Source organism: Alosa alosa, chromosome 18, assembly GCF_017589495.1.
Source record: "Alosa alosa isolate M-15738 ecotype Scorff River chromosome 18, AALO_Geno_1.1, whole genome shotgun sequence".
Classification (NCBI taxonomy): domain Eukaryota; kingdom Metazoa; phylum Chordata; class Actinopteri; order Clupeiformes; family Clupeidae; genus Alosa; species Alosa alosa.
Window position 1 is genome coordinate 31940572 of NC_063206.1, and position 24285 is coordinate 31964856.

Consider the following 24285-nt stretch of genomic DNA (forward strand, 5'->3'; position numbering starts at 1 on the left):
TTCTCTCCCCCATAGACTTGATTGGCTGTGATGTCATAATGGCCTAAAGCCAGCTGCGCTCGTTAAGCTCCCAGAGTAGTTACCGGGCTCAGAACACTGGCACAGGTATCACCTGTGAATCCAACTGTCTCAGCTTCTAATGCATACAATCTGGCGCTCTCTAAAACTACACATCCTGTAATTAACTTGTGCGCATGCACAGTAGCTTTCTCCTAGCGTCATTGACAGTACAGACCACTTTACGCCATCCTCTTGGAGAAAGTTTACGCTCTTGGTTTCTGCTTCTGGACGAAACAGACGTTTTCCTACCACACCCAATATAAGTTACAATTAATTTGTGGTTTTTATTCGAATGGAGTGTGTGAAGTCTGTTTAAAACGACTCAGCTAGTTATCTTCTAATCAAGCAAGCAAGCTGGCGTTAACGTAAACGTTACTTGTTAGCAACAAACTCGTAGTTTAGCTGCTACGTCTAGAGAGGACGTTAAGTTTAACTCTAGCTAATTTGATAATATTGGTATTACGTCGAGTAAGTTCATAACTTGATTAAGCGATAACCGAGGATTCAGTAGGTAAGTTATTTTATGTTAGCTAAGACCTCGGGAATGTTTTAGGGTTGTGTGCAGTGGCGGCGGTAGTGCTAAGCCATCACACTCAAACAGCCTAAACCAGACATACCTAGGCCTAGCCAAATTTATCCTGGCTGTAGATAAAGCAGGATATGAATTTCCCAATATTTTGCCAGATTAGGCTAATAGTGGTTTACTGAGGTTTAATATCAATTGAAATACCATTGAAACCATACATCCTACAATAAATATTAAGTTACAGTGATCAGTGTGCGGTGATTTTTGATCTTTCACTCTTGGATTATACTTACCTGCCTCACCTGCACCTGTTCAACTGAAGGTTTGTGCACAGGGACACCTATGGACTTTGATTACCATTGAAATCACGTTGATCTTTAGTTTGGTTGTAATTTCAACATTGTTTCAATATTCATTTTAGTGGAAATACCATTGAAATCCCGCTGATCTGTAGTTAGAATTTCAACGTTGAACGCTTCAATATTAATGAAGGGTGCAAAAGTTATGTAGAATCAATGTTGCAGTGCGACGTTGATTCAATGATTTTAACGTTGACAAAGTAGCCTAATGTTGATTTAACATAGATTCAATGACTAATTGCTATCTGGGTGCAGAATGAGCAGTCATCAACACCAACTGAAGGCCCGTTTTGCAGGTAGCCTATTGCATTGCATACAATTAGGCTTTCTCTGAAGGCCAGCTTTCGTGCTTATGCCACAACTTCAGAACGGCTTGACATAGGCTACATGCTTCAAATTTGGTGTGAACATTTGTATGGACCCAATGATGGAAGTCAAATGTCAAGGTCAAACCCACCTTGAGTGTGATATCTCAACGCCACACACACAAGGTTTTTTGGTAAGAGGGTTTGTATGAACTCAACGATTAAGCGATTCAATTTTTTTTAGGAATCTCCCCACCAACATTTAGCCAGCAGCTATCCATCCACTATTGTAATTCCTCTGGCATTACAGTTCTAGTTTAAGTAATAATTCAAAAGAATCCATAGATTCCAGTGATTTTAGTAAAGCTAAGGAGGGTTTACTGAAATCATTGGAACCTATGGCCTCGAGGGGCTAATTGTTACACAGATCATAGTCAGCTGACTAGGCGTAACCCAGTGTGCCGCGCATCATTTAAACACTAACAAAAACAATCAGAACAGGGCTTGCGATCAATTGAGGCTGATCTAGTCTGGAAAATGCCTTTTTGAAATAATGTGCTACAAGTATACTCCCTAAAAAGACATGCAAAGACAGGAATGAATGTATCAGTCCATGCTCAGTAGTTACTTCTCCTACCTCTGATACATGCATACTTCTTCCACAATCTGTTTTACAACACATGCAGAACACAAAAAGTATTAAGTGAAAAACACAAGATAGTCACCAGAGATTTACTAAAAAAACATGTTCAATTTCCTGTAGGATCTCTAGCTCTCTAAAGACGTTTCGGACCTCATCTCGCTCTATGCACTGGTGTTTGTTCATATACTTCATGGCATACATCTTCTCTGTGTCCTTCTTCTGAACAATGCATACCTGTGAAGAAGACATAAAAGTGGCATTAAAATCACAACCCACATGATATGGTCTTCTATGGCCAAGATAGGCTGCTAAAGTTAGCAAGCTAGCTATCTTTTCTAACACAACTTTGTAACTAAAGATGTGAGTCATTACAGAGGAACTAGCAAACAAATTTGGCTAGTCTGTGTGTTTAACTGCAAGCTCATCTGTCAATTAACAGTTAGTCCATTAACTAGGACTGCAACACAATTATTTTTCATAGTTGATTAATCTGTTTCAGAGAATTGTGAAAAAATGGGTAACCCCTCCTTTGACATCCACTAATTACTAAGTATTTACCTAGTAAATATGTGGTAAATTACAGTATATTTATTTGTAATTACCACAGGTAACATGAAAGTAAATACAGGAAAACTATGTGAAATCCTAAGAAACATCTCAACTATTACCCATGTAATATAAAGCATTATTGGGTAATTACTGAAAGTAATATTAACATGGCTAGTAAACCAATTTCTAGGCTTTTGCCCAAAATTGCACTGTGGCCTATAATCAAATGCTTGACCTCTTTGGAAAGCTGATACCCTGAAGTTTCTTAAGAAGCCATCAGACAGGCCCGAGCATGTGTGGCTCTGTCATGAACAATTTGTTCCGGCTTGCAAAAAAGTTCCGGATGACATAATAATCATATTCCGATCTCACATTCAGGCGGGGATCACATTAGCTAGCGGCAAGCGGCAGGTTTCCTATTGTTCTTTACGGTTCGGCAGCGGAACGGTGGCAACGTTGGCGAAACGCTAGCATTGAGCAAGCTGACTGTTGAACTTGGTTCAACTTTCAAAGTATTCAATTGACAAACCGTTTGTGTTGCTTAGGAACGAGACAAAACTTATTATGGTCTGAGCGTTGCATTATGTTTGCCGCTGCCGCTTGCCGCTGGCTAATTTGATCCTCGCCTAAATGTTTCTCATAGAATGTTGGTGTTGTTGCTATGACGGCTGCTGTCACGGGATGATCCATTTACCCCTTTGTGACTACCGAATCCTACTGAGGTAAACGTGCGAAGGAGTCCTTCAGCAAAAAGGGGTTGCATGGCTTGCTTGGCAGCACGCTTTGCGTTACAGGAGAAGGCCTACCTACCTAGAATAGTGTTAATTTTGTCACCTATTTTTAATTTAGTCATAGTCTTAGTCTTGTGACGAAATGTCCTTTTTAGTCTTTGTCATATTTAGTCATTCAAATATAATTTTTGTTGACTAAAAGTCTCGTCATTTTAGTCTAGTTTTAGTCAAAAGAAAACTAAAGGTATCTTAGTCTTAGTCAGTTTTAGTCAACACATTTTAGTCTTTTTTTTTTATAACAAATTATTTCTGATTACCATTTGAGTCAAATAGTGTTTCACACATCTCAATTTTCCAACAATATTGTGTGTCCACAGGGCTACTCGCCTGTTATAATTACTCATTCTGATTTTTTTTGTCAGTCAGTATGTTTACATGCACAGGTAAGTCGAGCTACAGTTATAGCTCGGCTGGGATTTGACCATAGACAGTAAAAGATTTGACTGGACCACTGTCATATTCGTAGACCAGTGTTTCTCAAAGTCTGGTCCGGGGATCACTGGTGGTCCGCAAGCTATCCCAAGTGGTCCGCAAGCAGACGTGGTAAAATATAATATAGAGGAGTTGTTTGCCAAATAACTTCTAGTTAAATCCAAACAGTTCTGCAACACTGTCTATGTAAGATATGCCAGTTTAAATCATACAGAATGAATCCTCTGACACAATAAGCTGTTGCGTATGAACTCATTCGGAATATTTTGAAAATGTAACAGCTAGATATTCTGTCTTCTCATTTTGTAGACGAACATGAAGGGAGATTTTATCTTTTATTTCATGCAAAACATTTTAGTCTCGTCTTTTTTCGTCAACAATAATGCATCTTAAGATAGTCTTAGTCAAAAAAAGTTGCAAATTAATCTGGTTATTACGGCCTGGCAGCAATTCCACAATGTGTGCATTTGACTGTAACATTTGCCATGCTTGTTACTTGGTGACTTTTGTTGTTTGCTAGTCGTGTTGATAGGTTAATGTTAGTCTGTTTTTAAGACAATCTAAACTGTTTGAATAAGAAATAAAGTTTCTTAGTTTGTGTTACCAGGGATGGGTACAAATACATCAAAATGTATTTCCAAATAAAATACCAAATACCCACCTTAAAAATGTATCAAAATAAGCTACAAAATACAGCAGCCAAAAAATGTATCAAAATAAAATACTGTATTTTATCAAAATACTACAAAATACTTCTTTCTAAAAGCCTTTTTCGTCTATCTCTTCACTTGTACACTACCTGGAAAAACATCTGAAAGCAATAGACTCCTTCCATAATCAATCAACAGATGAGATATGCTGACCCCTCATGTTAGACATCCCAATATAAACCTGAGCAACCGGTGGGGGGGGGGGTTGTCATGAGCACTGACAGGGGGTCACCTCATGCCACTTTTATCAGTTATTTTTCCAAAATTGCCATATAATAAAGAGCATCCTTCAAGCCTTTTGGATAACTGAAACTATATGATCATGGGAGAAAATAGTGCAAGACCATAGCGGTCATAGCCTATAGTGTTTAATAGACTAGCACATAGCGTTTAATAGAATAGTTGCATAGGCTATAATACAAGTAAATAGACTATAGTCATAAATAAACAGACTCACCACTAGCAGGCCTAGGCTACAGTTGAGTGCAAAATCTCATCATCACTGTGTCTTTCCATTCATTTCAAAATGTTCTTGTAAGATCCTGCTCAAAAGTCAGTACTGATAATATTGCAACACTGAACGTAGGTTATGTGATCGCTCAAACTATTCTTTAAAGTACAGAACTAACTAACACATTTACAAAGTGGCTAGGTAGAGGCACCAAATGTGATGGAAAGATTAAGAGCGAACAGGACACTTAGGCATGGCTTTTAGTATTTTGTGCTGCTCTGACAGTCCACTTTTCTTGACTGTTAGTCTACTGTATTTGAGTTTGAGATGTACTATTTTGCAGCGACAGGCTACGAATGCCGACTCCACAACTGTCACACTTCCCAGCCAGGCCATGATAGGCTTTTTGTCAATGCATCCAAAAATGTCTCCCTCTGGATAAAGCAGGTTAAGACCTGTGCCGTGTTGTGCTCACTAAAGGACGATTCCATCTCCCCTATTGAAGTAGCCCTGAGAAATGTTCGGTAACTCATGGAACACTTCCTTAAGTATACTGACAGTATTTACTCTGTTAGTGTAATAGATTGCCCTATGAATCTGTGACAATAACTCAGACAAACAATCCAAATGGATGACTTATTTAGGTAGTATTTTAACCTAACTATTTCTACCACACTTATGGTGAGTTACAGTTGAATAATTTTGTATACACCTGAAACTGGTGTGTGCACAACCTCTATCAATGTAAATACAAAAAAAAAAAGGTTGTCACATTAATACCATCCTATCAGTTAAGCCAATTCGAAGCCAATAATTCTGACATTATTAATCATTTCATATTTAAAATGTGCAAAATTGGAAATGTCCTTGTTTGAGGCATCTTGTCAAGTTACCAGAGCACTGAAATATTTCACAGGTCAGAGAACTGTAACTGTAAAACACAAAAAAGAAAGGAAAATAGCAAACTCACTCGTGTTGCGATCTAAGCTTGTGAACTCAAGTCCTTGTGCTGTCCATGTGTGAGCAAAGGAGTGTGTGTAACCTAAGCTAGTCGTGTCTCCTCAGCTGATGCCTTTAAGCACAACTAACTTCTCAAACAGTGTTGCATTCAGACGACGCCTATGGGGCCTGTTAATCAGTCCAGCAAAGGAAAATAAACGCTCTCCTGGAGCAGAGGGGCTTGACCATGTGAGGGTGCCACAGACAGACAGAGACAGAGATTTTGTGCTTTATAGATGGTTAGATAGATGTCTTCACAGTGTTTCACAGAAAGTATTTTACAGTATTTTGAACACTGAAGTATTTTGATACAAAATACGAAGGCATTTTCATCATCTCAATAAAATACAAATTACAAAATAGTATTTTGTATTTGAAATATGTATTTTAAAGGAACCGTATGTAGGATTTTGGCCAAAACTGGTACTACAATCACTTTCAAAATACTGTAGAGCGGTGTACACCGCAGATGTGGTAACTAGAGCAGAGCTGGCAACCCAGATGCCGAAACACTACTGACTTTGTGATTACTAGATAGGTGGAGGGTGGCGGATCAGGCTAAAACACAAATATGTAAACATCAACATCAGTTGAGGGCTGCAACTTTTTTAAATGACAATATCCTGGCCGGACTACTGTTGTCAGTGATATAAGTATTTGAAATTAGCATGATTTCCTAATGTCTAGTGATAAATCAGGGCCATTTTATGATTAATTGAATTACATTTCTTACATACGGTTCCTTTAAATACATGTATTAGAAATACTGCCCATCCCTGCGTGTTACTAGACTATTTGACAAACAAGAAAGGGCAAAGATGTCTTGATTTTGAATGAAATAGTTAAAAACCCCTCGGGATGAATAAAGTATCTGTCTGTCCATCCATCTATCTATCCATCCAGCCATTCTAAAAGAAAAAATAGCAAATTATAATAGAGCTATTCGGAATGAGAGAAGGAACCACTTCTCTAAGGTAATTGCTGAAAACAGTGGAAACTCTAGGGTGTTGTTCTCTACCATTGATAGGCTATTGCATCAAACACCTTTTGATACACTCAGTCAGGCATCCTCTCTAAGATGCGAAGAATTTGCAGACTTCTTCAAAAACAAAGTCATTTCTATAAGGGAGGCTATTGGTAACACAAGTAATATGTTTGATAGTACACCCAAAAACAGCCCCCCAAAATTAAGGTCCTTTAGCACTATTACTCAATCTGAGCTTGGTAAAATTATAGCTCAAACCGGCTCCTCAACATGTGTGTTAGATCCAATCCCTACTAGATTCCTCAAAAAAGTATATGATAGCTTAGCTCCCTTTATTCTCAAGGTAATAAATATCTCATTAGAAACAGGTATATTTCCAACTGCTTTTAAAACCACTGTTGTGAAACCTTTACTAAAAAAGTCAACCATACCAATCTGAGCACCTACAGGCCTATATCAAATCTACCGTTCCTGAGCAAAGTACTTGAAAAAGTTGTTTGTAATCAGTTAAATACCTTCCTCAACGGAAACAGTATCCTTGAAAAATTCCAATCAGGTTTTAGATCAAATCACAGCACAGAAACGGCTCTAGTAAAAATAGTCAATGATCTCAGACTGGCTACTGACTCAAACAAAGTCTCAATCCTTATTCTTCTGGATTTGAGTGCGGCATTTGACACCATTGATCATAGCATCCTAATTCACCGCCTATGAAGTGGGTGGGTCTCTGATAATGCTCTAAACTGGTTTCAAACCTACATTACTGGCAGAGATTTTATATCAGTCTAGGAGATCATGTATCTGAAAACATGACTTGCCTTTTGGTGTGGCCCAGGGAGCTGCCTTGGTCCCCTGCTATTTTTCCTATATATGCTTCCATTGGGAAACGTCATAAGTCAGCATAATGTAAACTTCCACAGCTACGCAGATGATACCCAATTGTATATTTCTGTGGAGCCAACTAACCCAGATGGCCTTTGCTCCCTCACTGCATGCACCTAACCTCCATTAATCAGTGGATGAGCAAAAAAATGTTGAAACTAAATGATGACAAAACAGAGGTACTTTTGGTTGGACCAAAACTAAAGCGAGATATTGTTCTTAGTAATCTGGGGAACTCAAGACTAGGTCAAACCCAAAAGTAACAAGCCTCGTGTCATCTTAGATGCAGAGTTAAGTTTTAAGCCCCATATCAGTAAAGTTACTCAGACAGCCTATTTCCACTTGAGAAACATTGCCAAAGTGCGGCCCTTTTAACTCAACAAGATGCAAAAACTAATTCACTTTTTATCACTAGCAGGTTAGACTACTGCAATGCACTTTTCACTGGTCTTCCCAAAAACATCTAAAGAAATTGGCACTCATACAGAACTCTGCCAGCTAGACTTTTAACTAAGACTAAGAAGAGAGAACACATCACCCCTGTGTTGGCTGAACTGCACTGGCTCCCTATTTCCTATAGAATTGATTTTAGGGTTATGCTAATTACTTACAAAGCTCTGAATGGCATAGCACCTTCATATATCTCTGAGCTTTTAATATCTTATCAACCACAAAGGAAACTTAGATCATCCAATTCTAATCTTTTAATCGCATTCCAAAGTGCTCCACAAACAAAGTGGAGAAGCTGCTTTATCCATTATGCCCCCAAACTATGGAACACCCTGCCTCTGTACATCAAGCAGGCGAGTTCAGTAAATATTTTTAAAAAAGATCTGAAAACATACCTGTACAGGAAAGCTTTTAGTTAACTCATCTTATCCTGTAGACTACTTTTTCAGATCTGCTGCTATTGAGGGCTTAGCCAGCCAGAAGCAGATGGGCTCCCCTATTAAGTCAGGTTCTGCTCAAGGTTTCTTCCTGGAATATGGGAGTTTTTCCTTGCCACAGTTGCCATATGGCGTGCTTGTGGGGGGTAAGAGGGTTAAGGCTGCCAGTCTTATGACATGTCATTTTCTATATTTTTGATATGTTGCTGAGTGGATCATAAACGGCCCCTAGCAATGAAGAAAAGTGATTGATAATGACTGACTGACTATTATTGTGTTACATGCTTCAAATGTAAAGCACTTTGAGCTGCATTCTGTGTATGAAAGGTGCTATACAAATAAAGCTTATTATTATTATTATTATCCAGACTGCCCATAATCAATGCTGGCTTGCAAGCTGGTATGCCTTACATTTAATCTTAGCTAAGTTTTTTATCACACACTTGCTAAGTGAGCTCATGCCTCATGCCATCAGTCCTCAAGTGAGCATGCTTTTCGTGAGAAGTCTTATGGTGTAAATTAAGATTATGTGGATGTGGAATATATTATAATAATATTATTATATGTGGTATAATTAAGCCCTATGATTTATTACCATTATGTTTTTATCTTCAATTACACTACCCTATACCATCCATAGTATTCTATTTATACTTATAAATGTACATACTGTAATTGCACTTATACATATATATTCTACAGCTGTTGACTGTTACTACACTGCACATATCTGTACTGTACATCTCTGTCTATATATCTGTTCATACTGAATATTCATATTTATTATGTTTTTATAATATAACTATTAATACACTGCATACTGTATATCTATATTATTTTTGCTACTCATATAATGTTACTGCACATATCCGTACGTTGTTTATACACAGTTCACACTGTATATCCATATCTATTCTGCTCTTATAAGGCTACTACTAATACATTGCACATATTTATATTTAATTTATATTACTGTAAACCATAACACTTTCTTAACTGTATACTACTGTTTGTACCTCTACACTGCACTGTACCTGTATGTGCTCTGCACAATGACAATAAAGTTGAATCTAATCTAATCTTCATTATTTTTGAAGGAAAGAGAGAATAATGATTAAGCACAGCTGGTGGAGACACATAATGAGGCAACCTGATGAGCTCCAGGATACTGGCAAACATGACCTCAAGGACCATGAAGGGATGGACATTGAAAAGAAATACCTGGATAGGCATGCACATTTCAGGTCCCTGACAGATTGAAAGTGTAGGTGCTTCTCTGACACTGTCCTATTACTTCTACACCGACATAGGGAGACACCAGCTCTAATAGCATTTGCAGCCTGATGACTGCCTTGAATTAACATGTATGTGTCATTTAAAGCCCCACTAAAGAGTATTTAGATTTACCTTAAAAAACTTTTCCAAAAACATTTTGATGGCACAAACTTTTAATAGGGCATATGAAGTTGCTGTTTGGGTAGGAACACTGCACTACATTGGTGCTGCTTTAAATGTGCAGTGAAACAGTTGTGCACTTTATCGTCATTTACCCTCTATTCACACAAGCATGTTGTCAGCTTTGTGGTACTTTGGGTTACCCAAAAGCATAGTAGCAACTATAGTCTGTTTCGTAGTTACAGGAACGTAGTTATAGGAACAGTCCACTTCTAAAAACTGTTTTTTCATTTGCATTCGCACTGGCCATAGGAACTGATAGGAGGGCATAAGGAGTGACACGTCGTCACTTGCTACAGGGTTTAAAATAGGCACCCACTCGCCTTGCCAAATGCGAGTAGATTAACTAACTAGCCTACATTTCGAAATGATTTGAATGACCCTCACTGTCTACTGTCTCTTCAAGCATTCCGTGGTCGGGACGAATGTAACAGGCATGATGGACTAATGAAGCCAGCAGTTTCTCACAACTTCAATATTTTACAATAAGTAATATATTGTAATAATGAATGGTACTTAATTTTTTTTTATTTGAGATAGATTGCTGTTGGGTTATACGTTTTAGTGAGTGGAAATATCATGCATATGAATGATTTTGCTATTTGTATAGCTATAACAGGAAGTGTTCCCATGTATTCAATTACAAAAACTTTATTTATCCCCGAGGGGCAATTTTCTCTAGTGACATATAAGACATAACACAACATATAAGACAGGACAAAAGAAAGAACAGGACAGACAGGAGTGTAAGGGGGGGAGGATTAATCCCAGGAGATGGAGGAGGAGGGGGCTGGGAGCTTATTCAAGTTCAAAAGGCTAATAGCCTGATTTATATCATGTTTGTACTGTACAACATATTATTTCACTATGTTTATACATGGGTTAGGCCACTGCACATCCAAATAAGTGCCCTTTACGACCCACAGCCTGCCAGTCTCCATAGGTTAACAAGGCAAACTCTGTCTCCTACCTAACATATTTCTTAAACTGCTTTTCCATGTCCCAACCCCTTAAATGATAGAAATTAATTAACAGAGATCAACGACAGGGCAAATGAAACTGAAACGATGGAGAAGTTTAACTAGCTCTAACATTAGCGTGTTGCATTCGTGGTTAGTATAGGCCCACGTTCAGGTGAATTGCAACAGAAAGTGATGTATCGTTTGCAAAGCAGACATTATGGTTATGTTTGATTTGAGTTTATTCACAATACCACTTCAAACATTACAATAATCCAGTAGGGGTACAGAATCAATTGGGTAGAGTGAATGGGTCCCCCAAAGAAAGCTATAAAAGCTTATATGTGGGGGCCCCGGCCCATGGTTCATGAAAGGGTAGTGGTACAGACAATGGTATACACAGTTACCACCTGTAACCAGATGGTGATGAATAAATGCACGCAAAGCGCATCAAAACACATACTATATACAGTGTATATACTTAACATTACATACACATACAATCATACACATACATCCCAATAGTCCATGAGGAAACAGTTTTATATTAGATATAGGGTAGTAGGAAATTATTTTTTAGTTGTCTTTTGAAGTTGGAGATAGAGTTAACTCCGTTAATTGTTATTGTAGAATAAGTGGGTTCCTGATGTGAACAAATTCATGTTCAAAAAGCAAAAATAATTTTATGAAATATTTTGGAGAAATTTACAAAATCATTTATATATAGGATGAATAAGAGAGGCCCCAAAATGGAACCCTGGGGGACCCCAAAGAATATGGGCTTACAGGTAGAGTTATGATCATTGACATGGACATACTGTTCCCTCTCGTATAGATAACTTCTGAACCATTCAAGTACTAGACCTCTGATACCATAGTGATGCAATTTATCCAACAAAATCCACACTGGCCTGTTTGGGCGGGCCTGAGCCCCTAAGGCCCGCCCTTGACGACAACGTTGGGGAACAAGAAGATAGCCACTGAGTCTATTGTATACTACTTTCTCCATTACTTTAGAGAAAGTGGGTAGGATTGATATGGGCCGGTAGTTGCTCATATAATTTCTGTCACCCGATTTAAAAATTGGAATCATCTTATACATTTTTGTCATTTTAGGTACAGTGCCAGTAAGTAAATAAAGGTTGAAGAAAATGAGCCAGTGGCTCTACAATGATGTTATGTCATTGCACAAGACTGTTCACCATCCATTTGCGTCCGGACTGGAGCAGAATGCGTTCTGCATGCCGTCCATTCTCATTAATAAAGTCTCTGACAGTAGTATATTTCCGTATTTTGCAGGCAATGCAGATTTTAAATACGGTACGGTTTGAAAGTGGGTTTGTCTTATGAGTTAGACCAATCACGTAGACCTAGGTCACTAAGGTTTCCTATGCGAGAAAAGGGAAAAGACTCTGCCCTGAGTTAGGAGCTGAAAGAGTTATAGGAACTGCGGTCAGAGGAACTTAATAATCCCCAAATTGGTCGGTTCCGAAACCGATAAAAAATGGGTTCCAGGAACGTTATCTTCTAGAAACTGCAAAAATCCCTCTGGTTCAAAAGGGACTTATGTTAGCAACTTACATGGTTGGAACTACCGTATGTAAGTATGACAACTGTTTGATAGTTGATATGATAGTTTGAACTATGGTGGTGCAGCTTATATATGCATCGTTAAAGGGATATTCCACCATTTGGGGAATTAAACTCATTTTCCACATCCTCGAGTTAAACAATTGATTTTTACCTTTCTCCAGTTCATCTCCGTTCCGTTCTCTGTGTCTGGTGATTCTACTTTTAGGTCTAGCCTAGCATAGATCATTGAATCGGATTAGACCATTAGTATCTAGCCTGCTAGCATCACGTTTAAAAGTGACTGAGATTTCCGGTAATTTTCCTATTTAAAACTTGTCTCCTCTCAAGTTAGAAAGTGTAATAAGACCAACGGAAAATGAAATGTGGCGATTTTCTAGGCTGATTTGACATGGAACTATACTCTCATTCCAGTGTAATAATCAAAGAACACCATGGGCGCAGCAGCACAATGATATCATGCAGCACCTGAAAATAGTCCCCGTAGGCTAACTTCTAGCAACAAGGTTGAGCTGCAGCAGACGAATTGGTTAGTGACTGGATTATTATGCCTAAATGAGAGTATAGTTCTTGGAAAACATATCAGGACCCCCCAAATTCCCTAAATTCAATATGGCTGCTGTCCGAAAAAGGGTTTTGGCTACAAATGTTTAACCAAATGCGCTACAAATGAGGATGCTGTGTCTATTTTATGTTAATTGACCACAGGAAGTCCTTTGGCATATTTATATGTATGCTTATGTAAGTCTGGAACCTGTATTCATTTCAAGACTGATTGAAAATCCTTTTTAACCACAACTTTGAAGGTTGTTCTCAATGTTGATTAATTTCCTTATAAAAGTAAAATGCTTTCAGTGTACCACAAGTGAATACATTTTGAAGTGTAATCATATAAGAAAGAATAAGACAATTATTATTGCAAGGCAATATTTATATTATGTCAAATTGTTAAAAGAATAATATAGTCAATTTGTCCAAAACTCTTAAAGGTTTGCTTAGCATAACAAAAAAACAGCAATAACATAAAAATACAACAGTGAATTGTCATGGTCTCTCTCATGGTTTCTCTCACAATTGTAGTCATAAGAACAAAACACTTGTAGAAAAAAGTACACCTGGTTAAGAAGGAAGTTGGAAGAAAGGAAGTAGTTGGCTAAACACTGTTGTTGGTCGTCTTCTGACATTTGCATACCATCCAGAGGTGGGTGTGGAGGATGCCTTAATCTACCTGCTTCATAGAACACACTCTCACCTGGACAGGGCTGGCAGCATTGTGAGGATCATGTTCTTTGATTTCTCAAGTGCTTTTAACACCATACAGCCTATGCTGCTACATGAGAAGCTGCGAAGGATGCAGGTAGACACCTCCATATCTTCATGGATTACTGATTACCTGACTGACAGACCACAGGTTGTGAGAATGAAAAGGTGTGTGCCGTCTCCTTTTCTTTTCACACTGTACATCTCAGACTTCCAGTACAACTCTGAGTCATGTCACCTGCAGAAGTTCTCAGACAATTCTGCAGTTGTGGGGTGTGTCAGTGATGGTGAGGAGACGGAATCAGGCAACTGGTGGACCACTTTGTGACATGGTGAAGAAAAAAACACCTTGTTTTGAATGTGGCTAAGACAAGGGGAATGGTGGTGGATTGGATGTGCAACACTGAGGCTGTATACAAGAAGGGTCAGATCAGACTTAATGTGTGCAGCAAAATGTTGCAGATGTTTTATCAAAGTTGGGGAAATGGCTTTACAGCCAGGGACACTAAGAAACTGGATAAAATCATAAGGAAGGCTGACTTTCTGTTGGGGAAAGCTCTAGAGCCCCTGGAGTTGGTGGTGGAGAGAAGAATGCTGCACAAACTGTCAATTATATTGGACAATACCTCACATCCACTATACAACTTACTGGTCAAACAAAAAAGTGTTTTCAGTTGGAGGCTACGCCAACTAAGCTGTAAGAAGGACAGATACAGAAATACTTTTTTACCCACAGCAATAGCACTTAATAATGACCCCCCCCCCCCTCCCCCTGAGCAGAGAGAGAGCAATAATATTTTTTGAATAATTTATGTATGTATGTATGTATGTATGTATGTATGTATGTATGTATGTATGTATGTATGTATGTATGTATGTAGGCCTATGCTTGTGAATACTGTGTTTGTCTGGTCTGCTGGAACACTGTAATTTCCTTTTGGGGATGAATAAAGTATATCCATCCATCCATCCATCTATCTATCCATCCATCTATCTATCTCTCTGTCTTCATCTTTCACCGTTGCTGTCCATCTTGCTCACAAGCATGGAGTAGCACTAAACAGCTGCTCCACCACATTTCATACAGTCAACTAGTATTCTCAATATTTGCTCAAAATTGCCCAAATCTATGCTGGAATTCTGAATCTCCCTCATATATGCCTTCCCTACATTCTCAATTAGAGAATTGGTGGGAATATTTGGAAAGTATGAATAATCAGGTAGTTGCTTTGTAACTGGGGTCTAAACATGTGTGTTTGTCATGCTAAAAAATACATAGACATTAAGTTTTCATCTGTAGCTTATTTGGTTCAACAGTTGTAGTCAAAATCCTTTTTTAACAGTAGCCAGATTGGATTTGGGGACTTTGAGGGTCTACACCCAATTATAAATATAAATATTTTTTGTCTTTCCCATAGCCAGAAAAGGTGAAATATTTATCAACTTTGCATTTGTATCTCATCTGGTTCAAATTATACACCCATACACTTTTCTCCTCTCATCTACACGGACGCAGCAGTTCCCATTTCTGCAAACCATACATAATATTACCACATGAGGGAAATCATTGTGGTGTCCATGAAGATGTGAAAAAATAGGCATAAATAATGGATGTGTTGACATAAATGAGGAAATATTAGAGGACTTAAGGAGACGTGATGTTGAACTGCATGGATGCCATTTAACTCAAATGCCCCAGTAGCACAGGAGAGGAGAGCTTATCTGACAGAAGAGATGATAGATAGATAGATAGATAGATAGATAGATAGATAGATAGATAGATAGATACTTTATTGATCCCAAAGGGGATGAATCCCCAAGATGCATCGTCTATAGTGAGGTAAGCAAAGTAATCTCGGTCTAATGTTGGACTACATTGCAAGAATATCACCATGCATTTATAACCTCATGATTCAGTGAGAGTGAGCCCAAAACATTGGAAAGTATGTCTTTGTGACATTTCTGTATTCTATATACATCTGTTATTTGTTGCCAGCAAGCTTAGCCTTCCCTGTCTTCTGACGTCATTGTAGCGCTTGCGGCACTGACGAGAACGTCGGTCTCCTCGGCTGTGAAGCTCCTGGCGTGCGCCTGGCAAATCCACCATTAAAATAGCAATCATGGAACAAGCGCGCGTGCTTTTAAAGGAAATGTGAGATGACGCTCTGATTGGTTTACTGCATGTTACGCCCCAAAACTACACCTATGAGTAATGTAGCTACTTCAGACCGACCCATTTTAGATTTGTGTCGGGTGCAAGTGTCATTTATCCCGGCAGTATAACAGCAACTGCACCAGAGATCCGCCTACAAAGCTACTTGCGTTTGTTTGATACTTGTGTTTCAGATCGTTAAAATAGGGGCCTTAAGAGTGTTATATGAGATATAGAGATATAGATCTCCTTGAACTATGTATAGCAGTGATCTAGTGTGTGCTTTCCTCTTCTGGGTAAGTGGATATGTTGAATAAATTCAGGCATGATCTGAGTGAGGTGTACATTGTTGAAATTTCCAGCCACAATAAGGGTAGCCCCCAGGTGCTGGTGTTGTTGCCTATTTAATCACTTCCTGCAGCTCCAATACAGCAAAGTCTGTACTGGCTTGTGGAGGGATGTAGACAACTGTTATGATTGAACTCACGGGGCAGGTAGAAAGGTTGACACGTGATGGTCAGATGTTCCAGGTGAGGTGAGCAGGACAGGGAGAGAACAATAATTTTCCTTGGGTAAGCACCATCATGAAGCAGGCTCCTCCATAGATTTGCCTGACTCCTCCATCCTGTCAGAACGGGCAGTAGAGAAGAACTCAGCTGGAGTGACTCCACAGTCCAGTACAAGTGGAGTAAGCCATGTCTCAATAAAATAGAATGTTGCCGTCTCTGAAATTCCTCTGGAAATATATCCTCGGCCTGAGATCATCCATCTTATTCTCAAAAGACTGGACATTGGAGGGTGCTAGGCAGAGGAGGCCTGTGTGCTATTTGGAGCCTGTGTGTCTATTTGGAGCAGCTTGTATTCCTCTGTTTTTTTTATTCCTTCACCTCTGAGGTACAGTCACTTCTCCATCCAGTGTAATCCCACTGTATCACAAAGTATCTCAGAGCGCCAGGACCACCTTTCTCTCAATCAACTGCCAACCACAGGCAGGCTCGGTGTGATGAAGCACTGACAACCGACTTATTGGCAGCATGCATCAATGGACAGGTAGTTCTTCAATTACAACTCTGCCTTAAACCTCAGACGCAGCAGGTCATAACGATAATATATATATGCATAGGGATATTATATTTCAACAAAGGATAGCATCCACCTGTATTCCTGTGTCCTTACCAGAGATAGTAAAATTACACACTTTCCATATTCAAGTAGAAGTACAGATACCTCTGTAAAAAAGACTCTAGTAATAAGTCTTGATTCAACTTCTTTACTCAAGTAAAAGTAACAAAGTACAGGCTCCGAAATGTACTTAAAGTTTAAAAGTAAATAGTATCCTAGCCTTTTTGAAGGACTATTTTACCTGTTGTTTCTGCCAAAGAACTGTAGCCTACAATGACAACAGTAACTCCTTAACAACTATTTCATCAGCGGTCATCTCAAAATGCACTCAGATAGGTCAGTCACTTACTGATGTGAAAGAGACGTTAAACTTAGCAAATATCGTAACACGTGGCAAGCTAAAAATCACAAAGTGTTATGCTAATGCTGGGAACAGCAAGATTGCATATTTATAGTTAGCCATATGATGTGACAGACTTAGGTTAATATTTCACCAGGTCCGAGGGCTAGAGGGATGTGTTAGCATTAGACTATACGATGTCCTAAATTGGAGACCCAATGTAAGTTCTGGATGTAAAGAAAATTAAGTTAAGAAAATTAACTCCATTAAAGCATACGTGATATTTTCAGTTTCACACCCACTCTTGGCTGCACACATTTTATTTCAGGAAAAAATATAATCGATGTTGCCAGGGTTGGAATTTCACGACGGCCATGGCTGTCATTGCCCCTTGCATTGTCCGTGATGCCCCTCGGAGGTTCGGAGGTCAATGTGGCCTTGGTGTCCCCTTCTTTCAATATTATGCTTTGCATCCGACTAATAGCAATTTTTATTTAGCCTATGGCCTGTCAAAATAATCTTAGCATTCACAGTGCAAATTAATTTAGTCTTTTACGCAATGGAGAAAGTGACAGCGCACGCAAGAAAGTGCGTCCAAATTCACCCATTCTTCTCTGTTGAACTACTCGCGAAGTAGCCTACTCATCACACAGGCAAATGAACATCTCTGGTGTGTGCGCCTGCTTGCCTGCATGTGTGTCTTTATGTGTGTATGCAGGGACGGATTAAACAGATATGGCCCCCTGTGCACAATATCAAAAAAGGCCCCCTTCTCCCCCTGACTGTGCAGCCAGCGCATCTCTATTTGCTGTCGCTGTGCAGGCTCCATGGTGCACAATTTCACACAATGAAAATGTAGCACATTATGTCATATATTATAACCCAGGCCCACACAGAAATTAATTCCAGCAGCTGTTTTTATTATTAGGCTGTAATCTCCCTTTGCTGTCCAAACAGTCTACAGCAAGGGTTCCCAACATTTTTCATACTACGGGGGGTTCGGGGGTGTCTCCCCCGGGAAAATGTTGAAATTCTGGCTGTTAAATACACCCTTTTAACGCAATTTGGAAGGGGCATTCAAACTTTAACAGAGCAAGCAGGGCCCGTTTTCTGTCTGACTCAGGTGACGTGAACATTGGCTACCTGCATGATAAGGTTTTCACTTTACTGCTGCTTGACACTACCTTGCATGGAGAAATATTTCACGTTAACAGTGGAGATGTTAGCAAAACTATAGCGTTTGGTAAATGGAGATACAGATCATCTCCCTAATTAATTTCTTTGCGCAACAGCACCACATTATGCGCTCACTCCAGCGAGACGAGTGAAATAAATGTAGGCCTATTTTAAATCTGTCATAGGCATTGCCATAGGCTATTTGCTACAATATAAGCTACTGTTAGGCCTACAACAAGTCAAGATTTATTAGGCTATCCAATCGCTATGCTGTTTTCATGAACATTGCAGGAATCCACTTCATTCACCTACCCACGAGTGGTTCAGTTTGTCAGTTTCACTTTCGCAAACACGCATACACATTGAATGAGCACTCATAGCCTACCACTTCCATCTAATGTTATGCCTCTACATTTTATGAATTAAGAAGTATTTATTGATCAGGAAAAAATTTAGTTTATTTTTCTTTTCGGTCCGCTACATAACACCATTCAGTTGTGCCACAAATTAACAGACAGAAGCACCGGGCTTAATCTAGCCTAAATTCATGGCTATTTTTTTTTTTAATCCGAGGGCCCCCATTGGCTCAGGGCCCCTGTGCACATGCACACTTGGCACAAGCCATGATCCGTCCCTGTGTGTATGTGAGTGGGTGTGTTTATGGCTGTGTGTGTGCGTGCATGTGAGTGTGTGTGTGCAATGCATGAATGTGTACTGTGTTTGTGTGTGTGTGTGAATGCATGCATGTGTATGAGGGGCCTCCTAGGTCATAATTAGGGCCCGAGCACCGAGGGGCGCAAGGATTATTATTATTACGAGTATTCCGATATTAACTTTGTCTCGTTTTCCTTTTTTGAGGTGGTTAAGATGGGCGAAAAGTCTTGAAATTTGGGACACACGTCAGGTGTCACGCAAAGCAGTGAGGTACAAGAGCTTGGTCCCGGGCGTGGCCCAGGAACTCGCTAGCGCCCCCTTAGGTGACTGATGTCGTGGTTGGCATATACTTTCAGCTAAACACACCAAATTTGGTATGTGTGTGTATCTTTTCAAGATGAACAACTTTCGTATGGACAATGCATTACCCACGCCCAACAGGAAGTGAGGTATTAAGGATTATGTGCGGACTAAAATGTGATGAATTGTGATGCCAAAAGAAGTACTTCCCGTCGGTGAAAACACATGAAATTTGGCACACACATCAAGAGGTACCGTGAATACACAGAGAAAAAGGCTTGGCACTGGGCGTGGCCCAGGAACTCCATAGCGCCCCCTTATGTCACGGTGACTTGTGGATGGCATATAGTTTTAAATACATACACCAAATTTGGTGGGTGTATGTAACTCCCAAAAACAAACAACATTTGCATTAATATGCAATTAGCCACACCCACAGGAAGTGAGGTAATTGAGATTTTGTGCGTTTTGGACATGATCAATTTTTACGCACTTCTCCTAGACGATTGATCCGATACATGTCAAAGTTGGTTTATATGATGCCAAGAGGCTGTTGATTCTAAATTGCGAAGCTTTTTTTGATATGTTGTAATTTGACGAAATGGCAAAATTCTGAATTTTAATACCCTTCCACATAAACAATAAATGTGTCATAATTCACCATGCATCGCTTGACACGTTTTAAATTTCACAGGTCATTGAATACCATGGTAATGATGATATGCACATGCCCATAATGCATATTTGGCATAGCGCCACCACCTGGCAACAGAAAGAATGGCAATTACACTGATGTCACATGATCAATTTGAACATACTCCTCCTAGACAGTTTGTCAGATTCATGTGAAATTTGGCAAATATGATGGCAAGATGATGTGAAATTGTGAAGGGATTTTTGATATTTTGTAATAAGTTATGATTTTAATTTCTCACCACATAAACAGGAAATGTGTCATAAAGTCAAAGTGCATTGAATGAACAGTCTAAAACGTCTCAGGTTAATAGATATTATAATTATGATGACACCCAATGGGCCTGCCTGACATAGCGCCACCACCTGGCCAAGCAGGAAATGTGCCAGAAATGGACAATGCCTTACGTGATTGATCTGAAACTTTATAAAATATTGGATATTATGAGTGTGATGACATTCACATATGGAATTCACATGCCTAGCATAGTGCCACCATCTGGCCAATCAGGAAATGTGCCAAAAATGCTCAATGCTTTGACTGATTGATCTGAAATTTCACAAAAAATTAGATATCATGATGATGATATTCATACGTCTTATTAACATGCCTTGCATAGCACCACCAATTGGCAAGAGAAGGAATGTGTTCTTTCCACTTGGATGGATGGTTGTTTATCACAATCAGATGCATTAGATTAATCAGATTATGTGTATGACATCCAAACACCCAATATGCCTGTCTGGCTTAGCGCCACCAGCTGGCCAAAGTCAGAATAGTTTTTGGAATTTATTAACAAAATATTAATTAAATATCATTATTTCGATGATATTCACATGTGTAATTTCCATTCCTGACATAGCGCCACCATCTGGCCAACCAAACAGTGGATCAGAAATGTGCTTTGCTTAAAATGAATGGTCTGAAATTTCTCAGGTTAATATATATTATGATTATCATGACACCCAATGGGCCTGCCCTGCATTGTGCCCCCACCTGGCCAAGCAAGTAAATGTGCCAGAAAATAAAATGCAAAAATGAATAGCACACGCATCAAATATGTACATTTCACAAACGCATCACGTTGGTGCTTTGTTGGATTCCGAAATGTCACGGGTTGCGGCCCGCAGGTGCTCGGGCCCGCCATTGCCGCTTGTGGCTATATTTTATACTTGGTCTTTACAAAAAGTTGCTGTGAAATAAGGCATTTTCAGCCAATTTGAAAAAACCCCGCAACAATCTGAAAATGGCCCGCGAAATCCTGGAGGGATTGGTTAATGGCTGAATCTCTATGTCAGATCTAAGCCTGAAACCTCAAAGACCCCTTTGCAGACCGCGCCAAACATTCCATTTTTTCATACTCGATGCTCATATTCGATGACAAATTGACTCATTCATATCAATTTGTGAAGATGAATCTTACTTTTCACCTAATGTCTATTGTAGATATAGTATGTGAAAGATAGACAGTGTTGTGTTCTCCTCAGTGAAAAAAAACAGAATCTATCACCTTTGGTTCAGAAGTTATGATTAATTTACTTATAACTGCAAGTCGCAGTAACAATTAGAATTTTTAAAGAGTAGGATTTTTTCATTTCCTGGTTTGACATCTGACCCAAAAATACACAGATGGTGATAATGGTCATGTAACACAAATAAGATGTTTTACCATCAAAACAAGATGCATAGCTCAATATGGGATGTCTTACTGTAGTCTGAAGAGGCTAAATCAATTGTGGGAAGGACAGGTAAAGGCTGAAATACAGACTAGCTGATGGTAACTGCTTCTCCGTGTGCTTAATTCTACTATGAAAACAAGAATATAGAGACACTGGCACATGTGTTAGGTTTACGAAGTAAATCATTTTATTTAGAAAAGTCTTTAACAATTTAATTAAATAACCAGGAACAACAATTTCAGGTAAATAACTATGGAGTTACATTTGTTCCACTTTTATGAGCGAGCAGTAGCACAATTTGAGCGCAGAAAAATATTTTGAGCGAGCACACAGATTATATTTTGAGGAAAAATGAAACTCGAGCACAAAAAAACGTTGTAGTTGAGCAAACAGGAATCTATGTTGCCACTGACACTAGTAAATGACGCTAGGCATTGTTGACTTCAGCAGCCAGAATTGGACTTCAGCCCCTGAATTTTTTGACTGGTTGACAATTGTGGAACAAACGTAACACTGTCGACAGTTTTGAGTGCGCACACAGATGAAGTTGAGCGAGCGCGACAGATATATCCTGAGCGAGCGGAGGAACAGTTTATGTGAGCACGTACAGTGAAACTGAAAGAAAGGAGGCTGATGTTGCACATACATATTGACATTTGTGGAGCACAACATAGATTCCTGTTTGCTTAACTACAAGTTTTTTTTGTACTCGAGTTTCATTTTTCCTCAAAATATAATTTGTGTGCTCGCTCAAAATATTTTTCTGCGATCAAATTGTGCTACTGCTCGCTCATAAAAGTGGAACAAATTTAACTCCATAAATAACATAAACATATGTTTACAAACAAGCTGTAACTATTAGAACTACAAGAATGACAAGACACAGCATAACAAAGATCAACAAAATACTTTAACATGGTGAACTGAAACATCAAATCATATTAACATTCACACACATACAGTATAAACAATTAAAACATTAGAAGAAATTCAGTACATTTAACAACCATACAGCATATAATTTGATACATAATATCAAATTATAAAATATAGAATTATCGATATCATTTTCCCTACACATAAGGTGATACACTAATGGCACATTCACACCAAATCCGTGGTGTGTGTGTTGTCACAGCTGTGGCATGGTTGTGTGTGTGTGTGTGCGTGTGCGTGTGTGTGTGTGTGTGTGAATGTCCATCTAAGCCTAGCAGACGATGAGGTGTAAATGCTATTGGAGTTGGTGTCTCTGTCTGTGTCTGTGTTAGAAGGATAGGCAAAGTGTATGCTTTCTACCTGACATGGGACTTGACCAAACTCAAAATAAAGAAATTGTCAGATAAAAAAGTAGAAATTGAATTACAAATCTAACCAAACTATATCACTATAATCCCTGTCATTATTGTTATAAGCAACACTCTTATCACACACAAACATGCTTACCCAGATGAGGATGATGGGAGATTACTCTCCTCCTCTAGCACATCATTGTCTTCCTCTTCATCCAGAAGCTACCCATCCATGTTCCATGTCCATGCCATCGTGGTCCTCTCCCTCCATCTAAAATAACAAAAATCACAGGTCTGATAGTGAATAGGTTGTTTAGTTTTATTTTACATTACTTCCACATACTCTCAAATCACCACAAATTATGACTCTTTTCACTAAAAGTATGGTCACTGGAGGACTCCAATATTGCTTGGAGAGGTAACATTAGTCTCAGAGCTCACTACTAAGTGTTATTGCCTTGGCTAAACCATACATAGAATACCAGCTTACAAGCAAACATTGATTCATAAACATTAGTCAGGAGATATGACAGAAGACATCTAAACAGCATATGCATATACATACACACCGTGCATTTTACTGCAGTTGCGTGAAGACAAAACACCCCCTTAGAAAATAATGTGTCGACGAGTAGACTTGGGTATATGAGCTCCCATCATAGTTAGCCACCCAAAAACCTCATAATCTTAGCAGACAACCTGACAGCCTAAAAACAATACTAAGACATTTATAACAAATCTTTAGTCATGTATTCATGAAAACAGCAGTCAATTAATAAAATCCTTGCACGTTACACCATCGGTGATCAACACAATCTTCACGTCGGTAATGTAACATTAACGTTGTCATTCATGTCAGGTGTTTCTAGCTTGGCTACAAACAACTGTAAATTGTGCTACATATTTCGACGTAATGACAGGACTATGCGTCAAGGACATGTTGCAGCCTTTTCTGGTGCTAACATTACCTAACTTTCAGCTAGTTTTCTGTATCATCACATGACAAGCAAGCAAAAATGACTGAAAATAATGCGTT

At 39.0% G+C, this 24285-nt stretch overlaps 1 protein-coding gene across 3 annotated transcripts in view; it reads right to left on the minus strand.

The window, feature by feature from the left end:
• The window catches only part of LOC125311500 (serine/threonine-protein kinase 32C-like), a 284135-nt gene that overhangs the window by 221139 nt on the left and 38711 nt on the right, over positions 1 to 24285 (minus strand). For all 3 annotated transcript variants that reach the window (XM_048269621.1, XM_048269623.1, XM_048269622.1), the window contains exon 3: positions 1976 to 2127. In XM_048269621.1, the coding sequence (XP_048125578.1) occupies positions 1976 to 2127 (152 nt within the window). The remainder of the gene's footprint in view (positions 1 to 1975; positions 2128 to 24285) is intronic.